Raw genomic sequence first — 25,624 nt, 5'->3', positions numbered from 1 at the left:
ATACTGAAGTCTGCTTTCTTGGCACATTTTGGAACGAGCAAGTCATTACATGTCACTGGGACTTTGTCTCTTGAAAGCTAATAGAGTAAGTTAGCGAAACAAAATAACCTACAGTGTTAATATTGTGGGCAGTTTTAATTAGCAGTTGTTAGAGTGCTGCTGAATGATACCAGTAATTCAAACAGATTTAAAACGCAACATTCACAGATCTTGCAAAATGAAAACTCCTCCCATAATGGGTTAATAACATCACATACTAAGCAGGTCCCAAGCAAGGTGAAGAACATACTTTAGAGATAAAAACGTGCTTGTCAAGAATATCAGACTCATGGCAAATTGTGTGTGTTTTAATAAAAAAACTAAATCAATTCTAATCTTAATCATTATCCACAGAAACTGGTCAAGAGAAGACTTTAGCCAAAGAGCCATAAGGCATCCTCGCATTTAGCCATTCCTGGTTGTTTGGTTTTGTTTTTAAGATTCTTTTAAGTAATCTCGACACCGAACATGGGGTTCGAACACACAACCCTGAGAATAAGAGTCGCACACTCTACCAACTGAGCCAGCCAGGCTCCCCCACACCTGGTATCTTTAATACTGTCTCTAAGTTCCATGTCGCATTAGGTACTATATGGTCATGATCCAATTCACAAGGTTTAAAAACAGCACCACTCTGATTTAGCCTACCTTTCTAAAAATGATTCTGTGAAGAGTAAAACAATATGAATGGGTCTATAGAAGACCAGACAAACCTTCTGTTAGGTCCAAATAGACTTTCCTACAGAGATAAGGCCTTGTTGAAATATTCTAAAATCAGTCCATGTACTACTTTCCAATTCTGGGAACCTGGCCTTTCTGACAAAATGAAACACCACTCCCTCACTCAGGCCACCTGTGAGAGGGCTACAAATGACAGAACATCTTTTGCTTCCCTAAATATAAGCTCATTTAAGATCTCTGTCTAAAGAGCAGGTCCCTGCCTAAAAACAAAACCAAAAAAAACAAACAAAAACCCAGCTAGATTACTATCTCTTGCACACTTGTTTATTAGAGCGAAGCATATTATTAGCAAGTGGATTAAAAAGTAAGGTTACATTTATTTTGCACTGTAGAAACACTGCAGTGAATTAGCCAATAAATCCCACTCCCAGGGTTCCACACAAGGAACATGTCACCACTTTCTCTGGAAAAGCTACACAACCATGATTTACCATATACCCTAATGTAACTGCCTACCAATATGTCAGTCATCCGTGCCACTGTCAAAGATGAAAAGTAAAATATGCAAATCACATGGGTTACCTAATTAATAAAGGAAAAATCAGAAATCTACTTAAGCTTCCTAAGATGTACAGAGCATCACACTTTCAAGTTTCATAGTCATTAGTTTAACACCGTTTTACTATTAAAACTCACTTAAAATGTACATGTCAAAGTGCTTCAAATGCAGCATACTAATTAAAATTCCTTCTGGAAGGTTCTAGTACTGGCAGCTAACTTAGGAAGGTTATTCACCCACAGGGTGCTCAAGAAAGGGCATGCTCTTACTTAAGACACCTCACAGGACAAAGAAAATTCTAATCTGACCAGAAATCTCCTACAGAGTGCTCAATTAAGACCAGATCTGAGGTCAAGATAAAAGCCACTCTGAACACAGGACTCAACACAACCTAAGATTTCTGTATTTGTTTTTGGCTTTTTGGGGGACCCAAAGTCAAAAGTTCTAGCCTATCGGGTTTACTCTGTTCCCTCTGGCACGTTCCCAGTCCTTGACATGTCAAGAGATCTAAGGCAATCCAGGATATTTGGAATGTGGCAAGACCTAGGTGCTCAAAGCAAGTGGGCATCTCTGTCCAAGGAGGTAGCAAGTCAAAAGCGAGACTGGCTGAAAATGAAAAGGAAGAGTTACACATGGGCTTCTAGTTAAAATATAAAGGGGAAAGGGACCCTTTGATTCAAACACCTTCAGTTTATCTTTTTATTTTCCACAGGTTATAGAAGCAAAGTCTACTTCGGAAAGCAAGGTACACTCCAAATGTTTTTTGACTGACTACAAAATAAATTCTTTGAAAACTGAACACCTGGGAACCTTTCAAATTCACATTTGAATTTGAAGTTAGTGGCGGAATGACGATTTAAATTGTGACAATTTTAAACTCTGCACTGCATTAGGACCATTGAGCACTATAGGCACTGGGCATTAAGGTGATCCTTTCTCTCCTTCAGGTGGACCCTATGCCTGATTTTTCTTTTCCATATTCCCCCAAAGCTGACTCCAGGTCATGATTAATGCTTTCTCAGTACCTGTTTAGAATTTGGGCAACTCTAGACATACACTCCTCTTCCCCATACCTCTATATTAAAATAAATGACATGTTGGTAGTAGTAGAACATTCTAGACCATAATCAGCATGGAGCTTTTTAAAATTAGAATTTAAAATATTTTAAGCATGATATTATTAAAAGGCCAAGGACTATTTAGTTTTTTATTCTGAAGTTATTCACTCCATTACTTGAAACTAAAACTCATGAACTACATCTATTATGTATAAATGGAAGAACGGCAGTGTCAACTGTGATGATCTTAAACTGTGTAATGCACTAAAGATCATGAATGTTAGTAAAGGATCAGAAAAGGCAGCAACAACATACTCTATCCAGGCATTTTAAGGATTTTTCTATCCCATGCTCCCCTCAAATATAGGGGAATTAATTTCTGACAAGCAGGAAAGGACATTTATCATACCATAACCTGACAAGTAACTTCTCACAGGTCTAGGTAACTTTGGTCAGCAGAAACACAAAGCAAACATCTGGCCTGGCTAAGGCACTCCATTCTGAAATGTACAGAAAACATGCATGTATGACCAACCATGCCATTGCTCCCCAAAGGCAGCTCAGTGTATGCTGGGAGAAAGGTGGGGTGGAAGACTCACCCCAAAATATCATGCATAAGCCTGAAATATCTTTTATACTTTGGAAATGTTATGATAATTGGTATGACACAAATGCACAGAGCTATTTGCAAGTTAAGTCCTGCTTCAGCTGCTATATCACTAAACAACAAATGGGGACTTTCGAGGTAAGTTCAAGATGTCAGACTAAACCAAGAAAAAGTCAGCAGTCCACTGAAGATTTACAAGTCCATGGTATTCTCAAACAGTACCTCACTCAGTTTCACTTTCATCTTGTTGACAGCCACCTTTCATCTAATAGTGTCAATAAAACTGTGGTGCAATTCTTTACCCCTACGGAGAAACAGGTCATGAAGTACACACACAAAACCATTTCAAATAAACTTGATGCAATGGAAAAAGAACAGAAAGACACTCTGAGGTAAAATAGCCCCAAAAGTATAGAACATGACCCTACACCAGAGGGTTTTTTGTTTTTTTTTTTTAACTATACTGTACAAGGTGAAGAAAGCCTGTGGTCCAAATTTGTCATTTACAAACATTTCTCAATTCTCTTCTTATATAATACAGATTAATCTCATTCTTGTGTACAAGATCAACAAAAGGTAAAATGATTAGCTCAGAAACCTTAGAACAAAGCTTTGTTCCCAGCCCAAATTACCACTTAATCCTATTCAATTTTATAGATGACAAAAAACAAGGTCTACAAAAAAACAGTTACCGTTACTTAATTTGTTCATTCTCTGACCTCCATGATGGCGATTTATTAACATAGAATCACTATCCACATTTTCCAGCATCCATTTCTCATCATGTTCAGTCTCAGAAAAAGTCACCGAATATATCTCAATCTTTATGAACCATTTTTAAAAATGAGTACAGAACCGTAAGTTAGCTCCTTGACTCCTCATTTCTAATAGCCTGGATGACAATGATTAGGATTTACAAATTTAAAAGCTGAAATATCGATTACATAGTTATTTTTACAAAGCAGCAGACTGAAATTCAAAAAGGAATACACTATAGTTAAATTTAACAATGGTCACATTCATAGATAAATAATGGTTAAGAATTTAATTACATATCAACACAGTGGTGCCTATTTTATCCAAGTGCAATCCATCCAAAAAAAAAAGGGTTTAAGATACACTCTTCATTCAAGCACAAACTTCATTCGGTAGAAAATAAAAGAAAATCAGCAAGTAAATTTCACCACCACCAAACTAAATGGAGACAGAGTCAAAAAGAAATAATATATCCACATTCATGAAAAGGTGTAATCTACAGTTCAACCACAGTTAAGTCAAAGGGATTTTTATGTTTGTCAGTAAACCTCAAAAATTATTCCAAGTCACATTAAAGACAGTAGGTACTCAGTAAGGCATATATATCAAAAACTTTCTTCAAACGGGGAAGCGGGCAAGTCAGGAAGGGAAGAATTTCTACTTCTTTACCCTTATGAAATAAAAAACACAGCACTCTCACCTCCGTAAAAAAGAGATGGACGGACAGAAGGAAGGAAGGAGGGTAGGAAGGAAGGCAGGGCAAACCGAATCAGAAAACTAATTTTGTAGTGCGGTTCATAGCAGGAATTCATAGTGAGGCTCATGAGATTTCTAAGTCCAAAGTAAATTTCTCTTATAAGGAAGTTTACCTGCGTTCCCTCCAAGTAATTATCGTAAGACTGGGGCTGTCACATGCATTCATATAAACATAGTTCTCGGGCACCCAGTCTCAGCAACTTGCAGCTGAGGGGGGAAATGCCACATTTAAACGATGAACCATGTCAATGGGTAAGCTACAATTACGATCTACTCTCTGCTAAGTCAATTGAACATTTTTCTTTAAAAGAAAATTAAGTCATTTATCAAGATCTCTCCCAAACAAAGAGAGCCAGAATACTAGAGAATCTAAATATATATATACCAGCTCTCTCAGCGCATGAGGAAAAAAGGCATTCCCATGGGAAAGAGAAACCAGTATTTGGCAACTGTACATCATAGTTCTGTGATCATTTGGCATCTCTTGCTAAAGGTGACTTGCTCTTACCTTTTCCCTGTTTTAGATTTGGGCTATTGATAACTTCCACCGCTAAAGACCTACTACTAAAGTAGTACCAAATATGAAAATATTTTGCCATTTTCTTAATGTTATCAGTGTTCCTAAACCAATTTGGGGACTTTAAAAATAAAAACAAAGCATCCTTAACTCTGTATGAACCAAAATACCATAGACTCATGAAGCTAAAATCACTAGAAACATTTTGCTTGTCTAAAGTACATTATGCTTAACCAAAATGCCACATGGTTTTATAAAAAATAAAATAAGTTGGGAGTTAGCAGGTCCAAAATTCCATAAGTTCAGATCATTTGTATCCCTCCTGCTGTCCAAGTACTCTACAAACTTGAGTTCCCAGGTCTGTTAAGCAGGTCATTTTAGTTCAATGGTGATGGATGAAATATTTACAAGCATCTTATTTACAGTACTTTTTTCTGTAGATTACAGGCCAATGTTCTTTTCTTCCATTCCTAGTCAATCTGAATTTGGTTTCCTCAATGAGAAAGGATAAATCTGAAAATGGCTGCTCAGCTGCTTTACCTGCAGAAAACCAGAACATGAGGTAGTGACTAATACATTCCTAATAATTTTTTCAAAGGACACAGAATTCACCCTCTGGAGATAACAATTTACTGATGTGGCAAAACTCAGCAGAAGTAAAGAAAAGGCTTTTCTAGGATAGCTATAGAGCTAGAAGGCTACAGAATTCTGTAGAATTCCAGAACTACCCCTGGGAGGGTTAGGACTTAAACCTAAATCCAACATCTAGTCTTTCCAGAGCCCTCTGGACCACACAGATTCACACCCAATACTGCTGAAAAATTATAGGGTTAGCTGACTTATAAGATCTAGTAGATCAAATATTTACATACACAGTTTGACTCAATATTCAACTGCTTATAGCATTTCTAGGAAATCATTCCTAATCCTGAAGAAACTATAAAAGTAGATCTGTATATTTTAGGAGATTTAGGCCATGTTAAGGTATTCCTGGTGGGTAGGCAAGACCCTGGTTATGTGTCAGTTACCAAATATCATTTATTTGATACTTCCTAGCTCTATTGTTATTATTTATATGTCAATAGTTCAAAAGTGAATGCTCTGTGTAATGCTGTTTCACCTGGTTAGAAGTTGCAGAAGTGGCAAGGGCACAAAGACAGACAAAAAAGATGTTCCCGGAATTTTTTTTTTTCAATAACTTGTATTTATTTTCCAGGTTTTTAACAGTGAAAATGTACTACTTCTGTAATTTAAAGAAAAAAATGTTTTGGCTTGGTTTATGTACAGTTGCCTAAAGATATGCTTGAGGAGTTATAATAAATTAACACAATTATAAAAGACATTTACAACTACATTCTATTTCATACATGACTGATGAAATAGAAGATAAAAGTGTTAATCTAAAGTGAAGCATTTATGGTAATATGTGCAAATAAAAACAATTATGTCTTCATGTCATAATCCCTAGTTATCATGGATTTTTTTTTCATCTATTTTATTCCAACAAATGTAGGCTACTTTGGGGAGAACCCTAAGACAAGAAACCTAAGTTTAGCAACATATGCATAGCACAAAGTAGTTTCCAAGCATGACAGGTGCCCCCATTTTTAAAATATGTTCAACGGTATAGAAAACATTTTGTTTCTCAAACTGAGTCCCAGCAGGGTTCCTTTTAAGACAAGTATACCAAATAGGAGCATTTTAAGGGTCATAAAAACATGAATAATATGAATACCTTTTTACATTTTTCACTGCTATGAAACTACCGTCAGAAAACAAAGAAAAATATATTCCAGATTGTTCACTCTAACTTTAATTTATAAAGGTGAAAAGTTGGAAACAACATAAATGGTTAAAATAACTGGATCATAACTAAGCACACTGGGTAATTATTAAGTACTCTCCTTGATGGAATATTGTACAATTAAAAATCGTATTTATAGGGGCGCCTGGGTGGCTCAGTGGGTTAAGCCGCTGCCTTCGGCTCAGGTCATGATCTCGGGGTCCTGGGATCGAGTCCCGCATCGGGCTCTCTGCTCAGCAGGGAGCCTGCTTCCCTCTCTCTCTCTCTGCCTGCCTCTCTGTCTACTGTGATCTCTCTCTGTCAAATAAATAAATAAAATCTTTAAAAAAAAAAAAAAAATCGTATTTATAAGACCATGCTAAAATACGTTAGATAATTAGAAAAGACTGTTGAAGTGCGAGGAAAGAAAATAAACTTGCATGGTTCTCATTTTCACTTTATCTATCTTAGTCCATTTGCCCTGAAACTAGTCTCTTGCTTTAGAAGAGAATATTAAGGTATGCAAAATCCTCCTTAAATCCATTCTCTCCTAATATTTCCCCCTGGTAAAAATGTTCCTAACGCTAATGAAGCAAGTATAGAAATAAATCATCAACAAATGGGATTATTTGGTCCGCATAAAATTTAAAGCACGTGAGAGTTTACAATTCCATTCACCAAGAAAACAATTTACATTTCTACTTAAAAACAACTAATTCCTCATAATAATTATCCAGCCTTTAAATTATTTGAAGTTACTATGACATATTCATCAGAGAAATGATATCTGAAATTATGCACCTGGATATTATTCAAAACGTATAGAGAATATCCAAATTCTTCCAGCTACTTTAATAAGCAACTTCCTTTTGAAATTTTCCCCTCACCTCCTTTCCTAGTACTTATAAGAACCAAATGGAACCCATTCTGCTCTAGATTACTCACCACTTGTACTCCATAATGGATGTGGGCCAGAGTGAAAACAGCTGTTAAAGTATATAAGAGAACGCTCTCGACGTAAGAGGCTATTCCTAAGTTTACCACCAGGACAACCAAGAAAAGAGGAACCAGGAACCAGTTCAAAGCTGGGCACCGGGTGCTACTCATTTGACAAACAATCAGCTGACACTTGAAGTTAGGAGAAAAAAAAAAAAGAATGAAAATTTAATTAGCAACGCACTTCCAAAATTAGTCACTCCAACATTTAAAAAGCATTCAAGTACTTGAGACAACACAGTTCCATGACATTATTAAAATCAGTAGTTCTCAACTGCTCAACTGCCTACACCTCCAAACCCACGGACCCTCAGAGTGTGTGTCAGAAGAGTCGGGAAGATGATTTAGTAAGGTTGCTAGAGAAGGGATTCTGCCAGTAGGCAACAGTTTGGATAAAAGAAATTTCTCCCAATTTTAAGTACAATATCTAAAAAAAAGAACTTTCAAAACAGCCTTTTATAGTTCCAGACAACTGAACTGCTTCATGGAGCTAAGATGCTGCCTTCTTCAAGTTAATTGCACTGTCATATTAACACCTCAAGACCTCTCTGGCTCCCTTTCCTTTCAATACCTTACTCAAAGTTCTATTCCTTCAGAGGTACCTTTCATATAATGTATTAATATTTCCAGATCTTAAAACCCTGTGAAATCAATAGGACTGGTGATACTGAACACATGTTACAGACACGGAAACATAAATTCAGTGGATTCCTTATAAAGTAAAAATGTATTAAGTTTTTAGAGTTAGAGCACAGGCTCCCTGGTTGTCAGAACCGTTAAGGTCTCTTCTCAACAACTCCTGATCTCTCCTACCTGTCTGCTGTCTTGCTGGGCCATAGAAGAGAAAGGGCTTTTAAAAAACATTGTATTTATTACAAAGTTTTTACTCCCTGTCAATCTGAAGATCAGCTGATTTAAAAATGTGTGTGTGTGTGTGTTTTCTCTCAAAAACCCCTTTCAGGCTCCCTAAATTAATCATTGGATCTGCAGCCATTTGGAAAAGGAAAAAACCATTTTCAGCATGCTCTGTCTTAAGGGTTCTAATTCTTTCAAGTTTCTAATAGAAAATATCTTTAAATTAAAATCTGCTTATTTTTAATACTATATAAAATTTCTCAAATCATCAAGCTTTGTCATATATTCCTTAGATATATTATGACTTTTAAAAGGAAAAAAAAAAAACTTGGGGCGCCTGCGTGGCTCAGTGGATTAAGCCTCTGTCTTCAGCTCAGGTCATGATCCCAGGGTCCTGGGATCGAGCTCCACGTTGGGCTCTCTGCTCGGCAGGGAGCCTGCTTCCTCCTCTCTCTCTGCTTGCCTCTCTGCCTATTTGTGATCTCTGTCTGTCAAATAAACAAATAAAATCTTTAAAAAAAATTTTTTTTAATTAAAAAAAAAGAAAAAAAAATCTTACTGTGATGTTGGCAAAGGCTGTTCCAACCATAAAGTAGAATACTCTTGGATGCAACTCTAAAATATCTGAAGGCGACTGAAGGATCCATGCTGTAGACAAAATGAAGAGCAAACATGGAGAAAAAAAGGGAACCATAGCTTCATAGACTGAATTGTGTTTCAAGGTGTTATTTTTATAGCTTCTGAAAAAAAGAAATCAGGTAATACAAAGAACATTATTACATATAAAACTTACACTGCATTTGTAAATTTTGTAGTTTTCAAAGTACTTTCACACTTACTCTCTTACTTTACACTCACAATACTCCCATAGCACAAATAGAACCAACATTACTAACCCCATTTTGCAGACAAGTTAAGTGACGATGTGAGAATTTAAATTTACATAACTTGCTACCAAGCGGCAGGGCCAGGACTAGCATGTAAGTCTTCTGAGCCCTAGTCCCCTGGAATGTAAAGATGCACAAAACTTGATCTTTGTTTTGTGAGATTTACAGTCCAACAGGAGAAATAAAATGCGCACAAAACACCACAAGGAAGTACCTCGGAGCGCAGCTACGATACAAAATGACAGAGAACCCACCAGGGGAAGACTGCACTGAGTCCGCCCGTAGCCTGTCTTGGTATCTCCAGCACACACTCCGAGACAGGTCTGCTCATCTGAACAGAGCCCCAAAGTCTAGTCTGGCTTCTGCTCCTGATTACACAATCTTGGATGAGATACCGCCCAATCAGGACCCCATCCTTAGAAGATGAGGAGAAAATGTCTCCAACTCTAAGGCCTTCAGAGCCTTGAATTTGACGGTTTCTGTGAGTGCCTGCCGGCTGCCATAAATAGGGAAGGTTCACAGAGCTTGGCTGGACACAGATAGGATCCTGCAGGACAGATCTGAGGGCTGAAGGATGAAGTGGGAAGTGTTTGAAGCAGAGAAACAGTACTAAAGGGAAGTGGGAGCAAAATTACCAAGGAGGGAAACAGCAAAATGCATTCAGGTTCCCTGTAATTTCAGTGTGGCTGAGCAAAGGTGGAGAAGTGCAGACCAAAGAAACAAAACACCACCCAGGAAACTCCTACCTAACCCTTGCCCCACTTCTCTGGCAAGAATTTTCATATAATGCTACCTGGAAGTCAGCAGAGATCAAGGGTTAGGTCCTAAACCACACAAGTTCCGAAATTTTATGATCATGCTGACTAAACTTATACAGAATCAACTTATAAAAACTTGTAATCAATTTCTAAAAAGAACATAAACCTCTCAATATTCAACAAGAACACTCACCTTCCCAATTCACTCCACAAAAAAATGACAAATGGAAGACTGTCTGGTGAGCCAAAAGCTGTAACAAAAGCACCAGTAGTTCTGTGCTATGCTTGAACTGAGTACACAGCTGCCACCGTAGACCCTACGTGACCCTGACCTCATTCCAGATTCAAAAAATAGGTTTCAGAACCTTTCCAAAATGCCCAGATCCCAAAAGTAAAACAGATCCTAAAATTCATCTAAGTAACAATTTTCACATTTCTTGCCCAATTAAGAAATACTTACCTGAAAAAGTTTAATAAACTCATTGGAAGAGTCACACATAACGCACAGCCTAAAAGGAAGAATATTTAAATTATTGTTATTATTATTCAAGAGTGATTTTTTATAATTTTCAAATACATACAAAATATTTAATGCTTTTAGACCCAATAATTCGCAGGTTCAGGTTGACTTTCGTATTGAAATTAAATACACTTCTGAACATTTACAAGCAGAAGAGTAGCAGTATATCTCGCTGATTCAGAGCAGAGGTCAGGGGCCAGATGGGGCTTGAACCTCAGTTGTGTCTATAAGTTATGAGATTTCAGGCAGATTAACATTTCAGTGCCTCAATTTCTTCTTTTGTAAAATAGACATAATAGTACTGACCCTGTATGGTTTTGAGAATTAAATGAGTTATTATACGTAAAGACACCTGGAACAGTACCTGGGGTGCAGTAAATTGCACAAATGTGAGTTACTGAAAGAGGGGCTGATTCATGGATTCTGTGGTTTCCCATTTCCACTTATTTTTATCTCCCTAGCATTCTGAATTTCTCCACCCACCCCTAAGCATACACTGGTTCTTTCCCCTCAAACCCGAAACTAAGGACAGCCTTCCCATGAAGCCCTCCCATTGCTTCTGCTGCCCTCGCTATCTCTTCTCTTACTCTCCCCTATCACTCACCAGACCTTCCTGTGGCCTTCCTCAGGACTCATTCATTCTGCCTTCCCTCTGCAGAAAACTGTACTCTGGAATTTACCAAGTTCTCCTAATGATCAAATTCAATATTCTTTCTTCACTCCTGACTTCTAAGTAAGAGGACTCTGTTGACGCTCCACTAACTACAATTCTTTCCTGCCTTGGCCTTTGTGATCCATTCTCCCAGTGCTGTTAGTTATCCAACCATTACATGTGCTGTCCTTTATTGGCAACTCTGCCTCCTGGCATATTCCTAACTCAGCATTCAACTGTGCTTCTATTCTCCCCCAGGGAATCCTCTCTTATAGCTTTAACTACAAGCTTCCTACAGATGACTCCAAAATCTAGTAATGTACTCTTGGGCAAATCAGATGATCTCTCTGAGCTTCAGATTCCACAGTTGTACAATACGGATGGGTTAAATGACTTCCTAATGTCCCTTGCATTTTTAAAAATTCTCCGATTCTATAAATTATAGAGATGTAAATTCCTGATTTTTTTTTTTCTCTGTCACAATCCAAATTAACATCTGTGGCAAGTTTCTTGCTACATCATTTGGGTATTTCACCATCACTCAACAGATCAGCCCTAGCCTGACCACTCCAGACTCCCACTGACTGTACTTGGCTTGGGGTGGGAAGGTGGTCAATGTAGCTCTGAGCTTAAGGATCAAAGACAGAAACACATTCCCTCAAAACGACCCCTAAGACATTTTGCTAAAAACAGATGGAAAGACTAGAATCCACCAAACAGAAATCTCATTTGAAAAGATGAATTACTCTGCCACTTCCAAGCCCAACTGTGACAGTTACCCAAGTTAGAAGAGCCCAGAGAGAAAGGAAGACAAGCTGACATCCTCAGAAATTTTTAGCAACTGACACTGTGTCAAGTTGGGAAGTACTGGTAGGGGAGCCGGAGCTGGATTAATTAACCCAGAATCACTATAGCTCTGAGGTGTTGAAAACAGGCTGACAGAAACTTGCAAAAATTTTGCCACCAAGAGTATTTTTAGTTTAAAATATCTTAAAATAGCTTTATCTTAAATACAGCAGGCATAGAGGAAGCCGGGCTATATATAGGTTGCCAAAGAGACATACTGTATCTTCTGTTTCTCTTCTAAATAGCACCTAATGTACTTTCCATAAAAAGTACAGGCATACCTCAGTGAGATTGCGGGTTGCGTTCCAGACCATCACAATGAAGTGAATGTCACAATAAAGCAAGTCACATCAATTTTTTGGTTTCCCAGTTCATAAAAGTTATGTTTCTACTATAATGTAGCCTATTGGGTAAAACAGCATTAAGTATAAAAAAAAAATGTACATGCCTGAGCTAAAAAAAAATACCTTATTACTAAAAAATTCTAACCATCATCTGAACTTTCAGCTAGTCATAATCTTTTTGCTGGTGGAGAGTCCTGACTTGAGGTTGATGGCCGCTAGAGGTGGAGATGGCTGTGGCAAGCTCTTACGATAGGAAACAATGAAGCTTCCCACACTGACTGTTCCTTTCACAATCTCTCTAGAGTCTGCAATGCTGGTTGATGGCATTTCATCCACAGAACTTCTTTCAAAATAGGAGCCAATCCTCTCAAACCCTGCCACTGCTTTATTCAACTCAGCTGATGTAATATTCGAAATCCTTTGTCATCCCAACAATCTCCACAGCATCTTCAACAATGGATTCTATTTCAAGAAAACCACTTTCTTTTTTGGTCTGTACGAAACAACTCCTCGTCTGTTACAAAGTTTGATCATGAGATGGTAGCAATTCAGTCATATCTTCAGGCTCCACTTCTAATTCTCCTGTTATTTCCACCACAGCTACTTACTTCCTCCACTGACATTTTAAACCCCTCAATGTCATCCATAAAAGTCAGAAATCAACTTCTTCCAAATTCCTGTCAATGTTGATTATTTTCACTTCTCCCCACAAATAGTGGCACCTAGAATGGTGACTCCTTTCCAAAAGGTTTTCAATTTACTTTGCCCAGATCCATCAGAGGAACACTTTTTATGGCAGCTACAGCCTTATAGAAAGGTATCTATTTCTTCAATCATAAGACATGAAAGTCAAAATTACTCTTCAATCTCTGGCAGGATGGATGCTGTGTTAACAAGCAGGGAAATGACATTAATTTCACTGTGTATCATCATCAGAGCTTTGGGTGACCGGGCGCTTGTCAATGAGAAGAAATATATTGAAAGGAATCCTTTTTCTGAGCAGATCTCAAGAATGCGCTTAAAATATTCAGTAAACCATGTTGTAAACAGGTGTGCTACCATCCAGGCTTTGTTGTTCCATGTAGAGAAGACAGGCAGAGTTGATTTAACAAATTCTTAAGGGCTCTAATACTTTCGGAATAGTCAATGAGGGCTGGCTTCACCTTCAAGTCAGCAGCTGCATTAGCCCTGAAAAAGAGAGTCAGCCTGTCCTTTGAAGCTTTGAAGCCAGGCATTGACTTCTCCGCTCTAGCTACGAAAGTCCTAGATGTAATTTCCTTCCAGTATTAAAGTGGTCACATCTAGACGGAACATCTGTTGCTTGCGTAGCCCCTTCCTTAATCACCTTCCAGATAATTTGCTGCAACTTCTACGTCAGCACTTGAGGTTCCACCTTGCACTTTCATGATACAGGTAAGTCTTCTTTCCTTAAACCTCATGAAACAACCACTGCTAGCTTCAAACTTTTCTTCTGCAGCTTCTTTACCTCTCTCAGCCTTCAAAGAATTGAAGAGAGCTAGGCCCTTGCTCTGAATTAGGCTTTGGCTTAAGGGAATGTTGTGGCTGGTTTGATCTTCTACCCAGACCACTAAAACTTGCTCTGTATCAGCAAAAAGGCTGTTCTGCTTTCTTACCACTCGTTTATTCAGTGAGTAGCACCTTTCATTTCCTTCAGGAACTTTTCCTTTGCATTTACACACTTAGCTATTTGGTTGGTGGTGGGATGGGGAGGTGCTGGCTTTGGGCCTATCTTGGCTTTTTCCTCACTAAGCTGAATCATTTCTAATTTGTGATTTAAAGTGAGAGATGTTTGACTCTTCCTTTCACTTGAATGCTTAGAGGCCACCGCAGGATCACTAACTGGCCTAATTTCAATATTGTGTCTCATGAAATAGGGAGGCCTGAGGACAGGGAGAGAAAAGAGAGGGAGAGCAGGGTAGGTAGAACAGTCAGACATACCCAACATTTATTAATTAAGTTGCCATCTTATATGGGTGTGGTTTGTGGGGCCCCAAAACAATTCTGATAGTAACATCAAAGATCTCTGATCACAGATCACCATACCAAATATAATAATGTAAAAGTCTGAAATATTGCGAGAATTACCAAAATATGACAGAGGGAGACATGAAGTGAGCAAATGCTGTTGGAAAAACGGCGCTAACAGACTAGCTAAAAGGTTGCTACAAACCTTCGATTTGTAAAAAACACAGTACCTGCAATGCACAATGAGGTGAGTGCAATAAAACGAGGTACCCCTGTACTGGGAAAGCAGCTTTATTTATTTGTAAAGAAACGTGGGCTTTTGCTTTCAGAGAGAAGAATTCAGATAAACTTATAAACTACAAAGAAAGTTATATGCCTCTTAAAGTACCCACTTAACATTCAAAAATGTATCTCACATACCAGAGGATTCCATCTTATTGTTAAATCTGACATTTAAACATAAAATGCAGCAATATTGCCACAGGACCTGTCACTTAAAACGATTCGCTATGTGGTGGGGAGTGGAAAATAGCTAGCCTTTTCAAGGCAGAGGATTCAGTTCATATAGAAACCCAAGAATGAATATTTGGATTTGGAAGAACAGCGGGGTTCTAAAATATCTGTAGTTTAGGGCCACAGAAAAAGGCCCAAATCACTGCCAAAAAGCCAGGGCCTAACGCACCGCTTTCTCAGCTGTTTCTAAACCCTACCCAATGCCCATTCTATTACCAAGGTTCACTGGTAGTGAGAGAGCGGGTTATTTTTTAGACAAGGGAACAGAGCAATAGCCAAGAGTTTGCTATTTTACTCCTATGGAGGTCCTAATGCCACTCCTAGTGCCCCAAAATCACAGCCCCAAATAACTTCCTCCTTGCCTCTTTGCATAGGAAACACTCTGCCTCCCATAGATATCCACTCTCACTAAAATCAAAAGGGAAACATTACCATGATCAGAAACTTCTACCTAAGAGCCAGTGGCAAAAGAAGGAGAGCATCTGAGAGGAACAAAGGCTCAACTTTTGGAGTGGATGTATTATGAACTAATCGCTACCTTTCATCTATTCTACTTCCTACAAACTAGTGATCTTCAACTTTGAGATAGGCATGAAATCTATACCAATGTGGATCTATACTAAATGTGGATCCTCTGGAACAGTCTAGACTAGTTTAAATAGTTTACAAGGTTTATGTGATTTTGGTATTTATTTCCTTCTGACTAGACATAGTGCTAAACAAAAAGACCAAAACACAGAAACCTCGTTTTCCTTAGTGGTTTGGTTGAAACCAGGACTGTAAGGTCGTTCTGCTTGCTGGAGGGTGTGCGAGAGGGGGAAAGGTGGTATGGCTTGTGATAATCAAACACTGGCTTCAATAATAAAGTCATGTTAAAATAGGCTTCAACATGGAGCTTCTTACCAATAATCATTGCAGTGAATAGGTCTCTATATAAGAAATTAAACAGGAAAGGTTCATACCAGGCCTCAACTCCCACAATCGCAGTCACTATGTAGACAAAAGATATAGTCTGGAAGGAAAATGCAGACAAAAGCATACAGAGGCATTAACAGCTGGAAAGATCAGGGAGCCAATAATGCAGTATGCAGCCTGAGTCTAGTAAATAGCTTTAGTAAAAGCAAGAAGTACACTTAAATTCGATACTAAGGCAAGTCTTCTTGCCTTTAAAAATGTCTTTTTCTCAGCGAACAATGCCATAAAATAACTAACTTCTAAACAAGGCAAGCAACTGGCCATAATTTAGAACACTGTAAGGCTCGTCAGGATTTGGTTAAGGCACAGGATGATCCAATTTGCCTACCCAATCACTTTCTTCACACACACTCCGAAGTCTGATGCTCTACTGGGGTCTTAGGTGCAAATGGGCAAAATGGCAACATAAAAAGCTGGTATTCAAAGGCAGGGAGAGTTAATAGCAAACCTATTAAGTAAGAGAAAACAAGTATCTCTACTCATTGAAACATGGGCAGTAAAGGCAAAAAAGCAACAATTACATGTACATATCTTTCTTTACAAAAATCAACAGTTCAAAGGAATATTTATTAACATTAAGAAGCTAACCATTTTTTAATAATAATGACATTGTGACTATGGTTTCTTAAACAGTACTCTTACTATTAGAGATAGATATAGTAAAATACTTATCACATACTATCAGGAATTTCCTTTAAAGTAACTGGGAGGAAGGGGATACACGAAACTGGACTGGCCACGCAGCTGCTGAAGCTAAGTAACAGGTACATAAGGGCTCACTATGCTATTCTACTTGAAACTGCTCATAAATAAGCAAGAAATAACACAAGATAAAAAGGAAATTTTTAAAAAGCACCAAGTCAGTTCTAGCCAAAAAAGCATAAGGGCTATAAAGAAGGAATGACAAAAGCTTGCCCCCAAAATTCATGGCAATGTTGAAAATTTAAGGCAGGATGCGTACTTACCACTTGGCTAATGTCATATCCCCATGGCAGGAAAAGAATCCCTGTGTTATATTTTTCCCAGTGGGACAGGATGAAAGAAAACAAAACTACCCATAGCAGGAGATAAAGAACAAAAACACTGACACCAGACGGTCCTCGTCCAAAGATGGAATATACAGTCACAACAAAGTAAACACATGACCAACTATCCAGGCCATGGTCAAAAAGCTCCCCTAAAGGGGTGCTGGAATTGGTTCTCCGGGCTTGCTTTCCATCCACACCATCTGCAACAGAAAGACATTGCCATGGGAAAAGGTCAACATCTGTACCAGTATGCAGAAAGTCGTCTTTAATAAACTGGAGAAACACAAAACAAAACAGATCAGCACTATCATAGGAATGTTAATTAACTAAAGAATAGCTACCAGCCGATACTTTTTATAAAAATCCAACCTTTAATTCCTACAATCCAAAGATTTCAGAAATAAAATCTGTAATTTCTCAGCGTATAATCTAAAATTTAAATTCAGGGCACCTGGGTAGCTAAGCAGGTTAAACATCTGCCTTCAGCTCAGGTCATGATCCGGGGGTCTTGGGATCAAGTCCTGCTTTGGGCTCCCTGCTCAGTGCGGAGTCTGGTTCTCTCTTTCCCTGTCAAATGAATAAATAAAATCCTAAAAAATAAATAACTGAGGGGTGCCTGGGTGGCTCAGTGGGTTAAAGGCTCTGCCTTCAGCTCAGGTCATGATCCCCAGAGTCCTGGGATTGAGCCCCACATGGGTCTCTCTGCTCAGCAGGGAGCCTGCTTCCTCCTCTCTCGCTCTCTCTGCCTGCCTCTCTGCCTACTTGTGATCTCTGTCAAATAAATAAATAAAATCTTTTAAAAATAAATAAATAAATAACTGAAATTAAAATACATTACATCACACTAAATGGTGTCAATTTTAGATCTGAGGACAAAGCATCGTAGTTGGGACTCTGAATTCTTCCAAATGAGCCTAATAACTGAGTTGTTCCACTAGTCACAAATTTTCAACCCTCCAGAGAATATTCCATAGTTACTCATTACAACTTATCTAACCACTCCTTGCTCTAGGGTCCAAAAACACCCTATGCTTCAGTCCTAACGCCTATTTCATCTTGTTTGAAATTACAGTCATTTTGTCACAAATGTACACTTTCACAATTTATTTTTTTATTTTTTATTTATTTGACAGAGAGAGAGATCAAAAGTAGGCAGAGAGGCAGGCAGAGAGAGAGGGAAGCAGGCTCCCTGCTGAGCAGAGAGCCTGATATGGGGCTCGATCCCAGGACCCTGAGATCAGGACCCTAGGCGAAGGCAGAGGCCCAACCCACTGAGCCACCCAGGCGCCCCCCACTTCCACAATTTTAAGTGCTTTCAGAAAAGGCTTTGCACATAGAAGGCATTCAGGAAATATAAGAATGTATTAAAACCATTCAATGCACTATTCTTGACGCTGTGAAGATTACGAGAATAATCTCAGAATAAACTAAGTCTGTGCCCTCAGTCTACAACTGAGAAAGGAAACAAAATGTGGTAATTAAAGATACAGTACATCCCAAACCATAGGAGAGGAAAGAAAAGGGACAAGTACCCTTCAGGCTAAGATCATCAAGAACGGCCTTCCAGACCAGATGAAACCTGAGTGGAGACATAAAGAATGAGTTGGATTTCAGTAGATAAGAGTATGCTGTTTCAGGAGGAGCAAGTGCTGGCAGCAAAAACACCAGATGGAAAAGCACATGAGTATTCAGAAAATGCCCAGTAGCTCAGGTTGACCAAAGAAACCAGTCTGTGCAAAGGGCAGTAGCGAGGCTGGAGCAAGTTTTATAGTTTCAGGGAGGACAAGGAGCTACTAAAAGGATGTGAGCAGGGAAGTTAAAGGGTGAAAGCCGTGATGAGCTTTGTAAAGCCGCCGCGGTCATCGGCGGGAATGACTGGCTGGAGCGAGCACACTAATCCGCAGGCCCACACTGACATGGGATCCAGTGGGAATGAAAGGCTGGAGGCAGGTGAGATATTAAGAAAATAAAAATGGCAATGCAGTAAAAGGTGATCAGTGAGGCTGAAGGACTGAAAGATCCTCTCCAAAATTTCCCATCTGGCTAACCAAGAGAGGGGTAGGAAATAAGTCCGAAGAAGGAGCATGACTGGTGTTAAAGAGGCTGAGTACAATTTTAGATGCTAAAACTGAAGTGTTGGCAGAATTATGCACACGGTAATATCAAGCAACTCCACCTAAGGCACTCCCTAGCAACTCAGAAGACAAACGAGGGCTAGCTAGACACACAGGAGTCATCTCCACAGTGGAAAGGATCAGGACTGCCAAGGGAATGAGCAGAAAGAGAAAATGAAGGATAAAGCACAGCGGAACACCTTCATTTACGGGCAGAAACAGAGGAGCTGGGGGGCTGGGGCATGTAGGGAGAGAAGGAGGGAGAAGGAGAAAGCCTAGTTAAAAAGAAGAGTCTGACGCATAGCTCTGCATGCTTGTGCAGATCCAAGCACCCCGCTGAAGAAGATTCCATTCCTGTGATCTCCAGGAACTGTCTGTCAGTCTAGTAGGGGAGACATTATTAAGAAAAAAAGAAAAAAAAAAAAAAAAAAGCAGCAGCAGGTGAACCATAAAAGTTTTCCTCAAAAGAAATAGTTTTGTTAAGTATTGGGCTAATTGTAAAGATTCAGACTTAAGGAATTAAAAATTCCTATGATTACTGTGTTTATTTTACTCGCTACAGTACTATCCCCAGGGCCTACCTCAGCTGCTGGCAAAGAAAGCCTTGAAAAATACTGCTGAAGGAATAAGGGAAAGAACGAATCCCAGATTCCTGCCCAAACACTGCAGATCTCTGTTATACAGTGTTGGGAACTTTTTTGCCCTTAAGTAGCTTAAGTATTTCCACAAAGTCTTTTCTCATTATTTGCAGGCTTAAAATTCCTGTTTGTGGTGCAACTCCTGGGCAGTTATTACAAACACTGAAATTCATGGACTGCATACTAATTAGGTTCTGTACATCTTCTCACTGAACCCAATACAGCTCCACAAGTCTGGATAGGTTTCAGAAAAAAAAAAAATTTTTTTTTTTTAAAGTATTCCCAGGCATATACCATATATTATGGGAGGAACAACTCAGGAGGACCTAGAACAGCACCTTGTAATCAAAGACATTAATATTTCTGCAACAAAAGGTAAGGACAGTCACATTAGTAGAATAAAGTGTGTACATTGCCTCACATTAGTTCAAGGCAGTTTTGCAATAAAAAGTTCATGTTTGGTCAGGATTTTTGCCAAAATCGTGGACATGAAACAGGTAGGTGGTAGAGTATTATCTACAAAAGGCTCTTTTTTTTTTTTTTTTAAGATTTTATTTATTTATTTGACAGGCAGAGATCACAAGTAGGCAGAGAGGCAGACGGGGTGGGGGGGGCGGGCGGGGCAGGTAAGCAGGCTCCCTGCTGAACAGAAAGCCCAATGTGGGCTCAATCCCAGGACCCTGGGATCATGACCTGAGCCAAAGGCAGAGGCTTTAACCCACTGAGCCACCCAGGCACCCCCTCTACAAAAAGTTCTTAAGATATGCTGTTAAAAGCCAGAGCCGTAGGCCAGTCTCGCTTTTTCCCCTATTTCTCTCTATCCTTGGCAACCAAACCCTATAGAATTCTTAAACCCACTCATCTTTAAGAGCAAATGTACAAAAGCTTCCACCTAAAAATGTTGTTTTTCACTAAGCTTTCCCCTAATTGTTCTGGAGTTCACTCTTTCCTTCCCCAAACTCTTGCAGCTCTGGTCACCTGTAATGTCAGCATTTAATCATGTACCAAATTATACTGGCTTTATGAGTGCAAGTCATTTTTACCTGAAGAGATCTCAGCAACTTGAAGTCAGGGTCTGGTATTTTATATTCATTTAAAAACTATATACTGGGTGCCTACTACATGTTAGGCACTATTCTAAACACTGGGTAGCCCTCAAAGCTACATACATTTTAGGGCAGACAGACAAGCAGATCACGTGGCATTAAGTACTACGGAGAAAAACAAAATAGGGAAGGAGAATAGGAGAAGGCATGACAAGCCATGCAGATAATCCCAATAAAAAGCATTCTTGGCCAAAAAGATAGTACGGCCTAACACAGCCAAAAAGATAGTACGGCCTGACCACCCCCTCCACCAAGTAAGAATTGATCACTTTCTTATTCTCCCACTTATTTTTGTTTTCCCACTTTGCTCTATTAGGGCAGCTCTCAGTATTCCACAGTTATTTGATATGTCAGTACTGCTTCCCAAACGTAAGGCAAAAATGATGTCTTATTCCAGCTGTGGGTAAATATTTTATGTGAAGAGCCAGACAGTAAATAGCTGAGGCACTGTAGGTCATCAGAAGCCTCTGCTGCAACAACTCAACTTTGTCTTTGTTGCAGAAGCAGGCAGAGACAACATGTAAAGGAATACACAGAGCTGCGTTCCAGCAAAACTTTCCTTATAAAATCAGGCAACAGGCCAGAGCTGCGCTGTAAGGGGTAGTGTGCCAACTCCTACCTTATTCTTTGCATTCCCTAGCAATGAGTGACAATATTTTCCACAGAGAAACTCAAAAATATATGTTTATATTGAACAGGAAATTAATAAACCCGAGTTAAAATGAATTAAGCATAGGAGAAAATGTTAACTTGGTTGCTGGCGGCTCTTCCTGCTGACAGATTCACCAGCCATTGAGTATATGAGCATTTGCCAACTTCTTACCGAGAGTGTAGGCTATGAAGTTGAGGACACCCACTACAATCCACACCCAGTCGGGCACGTGCTTGTAACCTGGTGCTGCAAAGGAAAGCAACACGGCTTTTAACACAAAGTACACACGTTCTACCATACCATGTACTGCCAATGAGAAATATTTCTACTTCTTAAATAGAAGTTAAAGTACCTTGTAATATATATATTTTTTTTAAAATATTTTATTTATTTATTTGACAGAGAGAGAGAGAGATCACAAGTAGGCAGAGAGGCAGGCAGAGAGAGAGGGGGAAGCAGGCTCTCCGCTGAGCAGAGAGCCCTATGTGGGGCTCGATCCCAAGACCCTGAGATCATGACCCGAGCCGAAGGCAGAGGCTTAACCCACTGAGCCACCCAGGTGCCCCCCTTGTAATATATTTTTAATGCAGAATTAGGTAGATATTAAAATACATCACTAAACTGACAAAACCAAAGGAGTATCTCCCCAACCCTTATTAACAAGAGGACTGAACTTTAATCTTAACTCAAAACTGATTGTCCATCTTTACTTGAAAATTACTTATGTGCTGAGAATAAAAATTAATATTTTTGGAACTAAAAAGATGCCTGTGTTTAATCCGATCCTTGTTGTTTGCAATTATCCTACAAACATATTGAGCCTTCAATCTGTATTTTTTTCATTACATTATTAATTAGCTAAACAAAAGACCTTTTCATTTGGGTATAGATGGGTCACCTTCACTGGATGATTTGGCATCAGAATCATTCTGAAATGTCTGAACCTCACGATTGCCAAGACAGAACAACTGAGAATCAGGAGGTCTGGGCTCCAGTCCCAGCTCTGTACTCAACCGGCAGTGTGACTATGAATATACCATTTAACTCTTCCTGTCTATTTACCAAATATACCAGGACTAGATGGTTTATCTGGTCCTCTAGGTTCTATGACTTGGGGAAATATACATAATATTTACATATTTTTAGCTCTCTTAGTAACTAAGCAAATAATGTTAGAATAGTGGGAAAAAATATTTCCAGTTACAGAATAAACTTTTGAGGATGTTCTGAAGATTAAAATACAAATTTTTAGAAACTGTTTAATATCCAAACCATGCTTAATAAAAATTTAATCTTATTATGTCATACTTTATGATCTTCAAAAAGTTGCCATTTTATTACATGTATAGAAGACATAGCTTAACATCTGAATTGATAGTTAAGCAAATATATAATTCCAATATTTAGAGTTTCTATAATATCAAGTCATAAGTTTTTGAAAATCCGAACTTTCCTACAAAAACAATGTTTTCAGTGACTGTTAGTTTCTCCAGCTCAGTCCACAAAAGTCTGCTAAACACACAACACAGATGAATTGTAACACTAAAACTCCTTGCCACATCATTTATAAGTATTCTTATTGTTAAATATATACTCCAACTTAGAATGCAAGATATATTCATCTACCTCCATCTTTCACTTCCTCTCAACTCCATCAACTGGCTGAGCAATGAGAATCAGCTCTATCTCCCACTTATCCCCTCTTATCCCAAATACAGCCAGATTCTGTCCTGTGGCCTAGGGCAGAAACAGGGTGAGGGAGAACGGGAAGACAGGAACAGATGTGAAAGAAGACTTCAACAACGTTTAAGAACCATTTTCAGGGACGCCTGGGTGGCTCAGTTGGTTAAGCAGCTGCCTTCGGCTCAGGTCATGATCCCAGCGTCCTGGGATCGAGTCCCACATCGGGCTCCTTGCTCGGCAGGGAGCCTGCTTCTCCCTCTGCCTCTGCCTGCCATTCTGTCTGCCTGTGCTCGCTCTCTCTCCCTCTCTCTCTCTGGCAAATAAATAAATAAAATCTTTAAAAAAAAAAAAAAAAAAAAAAAGAACCATTTTCAGAGGAAACTCAAAAGTATTAAAGGCAAATGCGGATGCTGAGCAGAGGGAAAGAGAGATAATCTTCAAAAGGGGGATTTTTCTTGCATAATTAGAACAAGGGAAGGGATATTTCTGGAACTGTTAAGTATGCTGGACCCTGCTCATATCCACTTTCAGGCAAAGTGTCATAATCCTAATTTTTGTCTTCTTATAAATCCAATTGTTCTTTATTTATCAAAACCTCATTGCTTTTTAGACAGCATATCTAAATTAAGGAGCCAAACTGGTTTCCAGAACTTAATGGAAACAACCATAACAGATTGTGAAAATACAACTTACTTAGCTTTTACACCCAATTCCTAACATTTTACATACTCTTATAGTATGTAAAACTTCCCCAAAATACAAGCATATGAATAGAACCAGAAAATAACCACATCTCATTTTTCTCCATTTAGACATTTTAAATTTTATAGTAAAGTAGTAATCTTACCTGAAGCATAAAAGTCAGGATCAAAGTATGCCATAAGTAGGAAATTGAATACAACCAGCAGAAAGCCAGAGAAGGTTATCAAATTTGGAGCCAGCCAAGTAGGAAATACCTATTTTTTTTTCAAAGTAATTACAAAATAGTTAAAGTAAAGGAATCTCTCTGGCCACTACACAAGATGCAAATGTAATTCATAATAAAGGCTATAAACTTGAAAGATCATACATATATGCGTTATATATATTATATATATTAAAATATAAACCATAACGTCCGCTGATTAAAAATAAGCATCTTTCCTCTATTTTCTTTATTTTAAACAACTCTATAATCAACAAACTTTTATAATAATAACATTACATTTACTTAGGAAAATTTTAAATTCATTTTATAAAAATGATAAATTCTAGCTTATATGCCAACAGGGAGATAAATCAAAAGGTATGTGACTAAGGGAAAAGAAGGATGGGAGAGCTAGCTTCTCTAGATATCTTTCTTATTAAACAAACGGTTGCATCCATAACACTCCATAAAATATTTAAAACTTACTAAAACATAAGTACAAGTCTATTAATCATCTTACCTTGACTATAGTGTTCCAAAATGGATGCATGACGTACAGAGAGAGTGGATTGGTATCCACAGCACTGTACTGTTGAGAAATGAAAGAAAATATTCAGTTATCCTTGCACATTAGCAAACAGAACAGTATTTCTGGAGTGAAAATAATATTACAAAAATAACCTAGAAACTATGTCTATTTACATGATGTCCTCATCTAAATAACAAAACTGGAGGAACAATATAAATGGGACAAAGATGGTCAAGTACAGCCAGATTTCTTTTTTTCATTCATTCAACTTTTATATGTTACAATGTTTCAGTAGAGAAACTTATATTGCTTACAAGACCTCATTTACAATGCAAGATCAAAATGTGCACACTGTATACATTCCAACACAGACTTTCTCCACCTCCTCATACCACCACTAAAACACTTACTAGACGTGCAACTTTGGGAAAGTTACTTAATCTCTGCCTTAGTTTGTTCACCTGTAAACGAGGAACACAGCTTCTTCCTCAAAGGACTGCCATAAGAATTAAGTAAAGTAATCATATGCTGAAACACTTAAAGTAGTACCTTGCCCACGGTAAGTGCTATGTAAGTACTAGATATTCTTAAATGTTTTTTAACCACCAAAGGATGACAGATCCCTTTACAGCAGAAAAACAGCTTGCATAAATAACCAAAGGAAGGTAAGAACAGGTTAGGGTTCTGTGGTGATCCAGTTTATTCCCTAATTATTGAGCTATTTAATAAAAATTCAAAGGAAATTTTAACAAATATCTGTATTTATACATACATACATACATACATATAATTTTAAGAGTCACATCAATGACTTATTCATCAGATACACACACACTGGTGTACCGTGCATGTCATAAGCACTCCACTAGGTGTGGGAAG

General features: G+C 38.5%; 1 protein-coding gene across 7 annotated transcripts in view; it reads right to left on the bottom strand.

Annotated features, from left to right (window-relative positions):
* Positions 1-1,018: 1,018 nt before the first annotated feature.
* SELENOI (selenoprotein I) overlaps positions 1,019-25,624 on the bottom strand; it is a 39,199-nt gene continuing 14,593 nt past the window's right edge. The window contains exons 2-10 of one of the 7 annotated variants that reach the window (XM_032866995.1): positions 24,737-24,805; positions 24,157-24,265; positions 21,798-21,872; positions 17,054-17,316; positions 16,017-16,125; positions 10,713-10,761; positions 9,167-9,347; positions 7,702-7,884; positions 1,019-5,513 (exon numbers count right to left, since the gene is read on the bottom strand). In XM_032866995.1, the coding sequence (XP_032722886.1) occupies positions 5,415-5,513; positions 7,702-7,884; positions 9,167-9,347; positions 10,713-10,761; positions 16,017-16,125; positions 17,054-17,316; positions 21,798-21,872; positions 24,157-24,265; positions 24,737-24,805 (1,137 nt within the window). In that variant the 3' untranslated portion in view covers positions 1,019-5,414. Of the gene's footprint in view, positions 5,514-7,701; positions 7,885-9,166; positions 9,348-10,445; positions 10,504-10,712; positions 10,762-16,016; positions 16,126-17,053; positions 17,317-21,797; positions 21,873-24,156; positions 24,266-24,736; positions 24,806-25,624 lie in introns of those variants that run through there. The other 6 variants (XM_032866996.1, XM_032867000.1, XM_032866997.1 and 3 more) reach the window with 6 other exon arrangements.

This window comes from Lontra canadensis, unplaced genomic scaffold, assembly GCF_010015895.1.
Source record: "Lontra canadensis isolate GAN:19392208 unplaced genomic scaffold, GSC_riverotter_1.0 scaffold32, whole genome shotgun sequence".
In the NCBI taxonomy this organism is placed as follows: Eukaryota; Metazoa; Chordata; class Mammalia; order Carnivora; family Mustelidae; genus Lontra; species Lontra canadensis.
The sequence above is the reverse complement of the archived record's forward strand: the minus strand, read 5'-3'. Positions and strand labels throughout refer to the sequence as shown.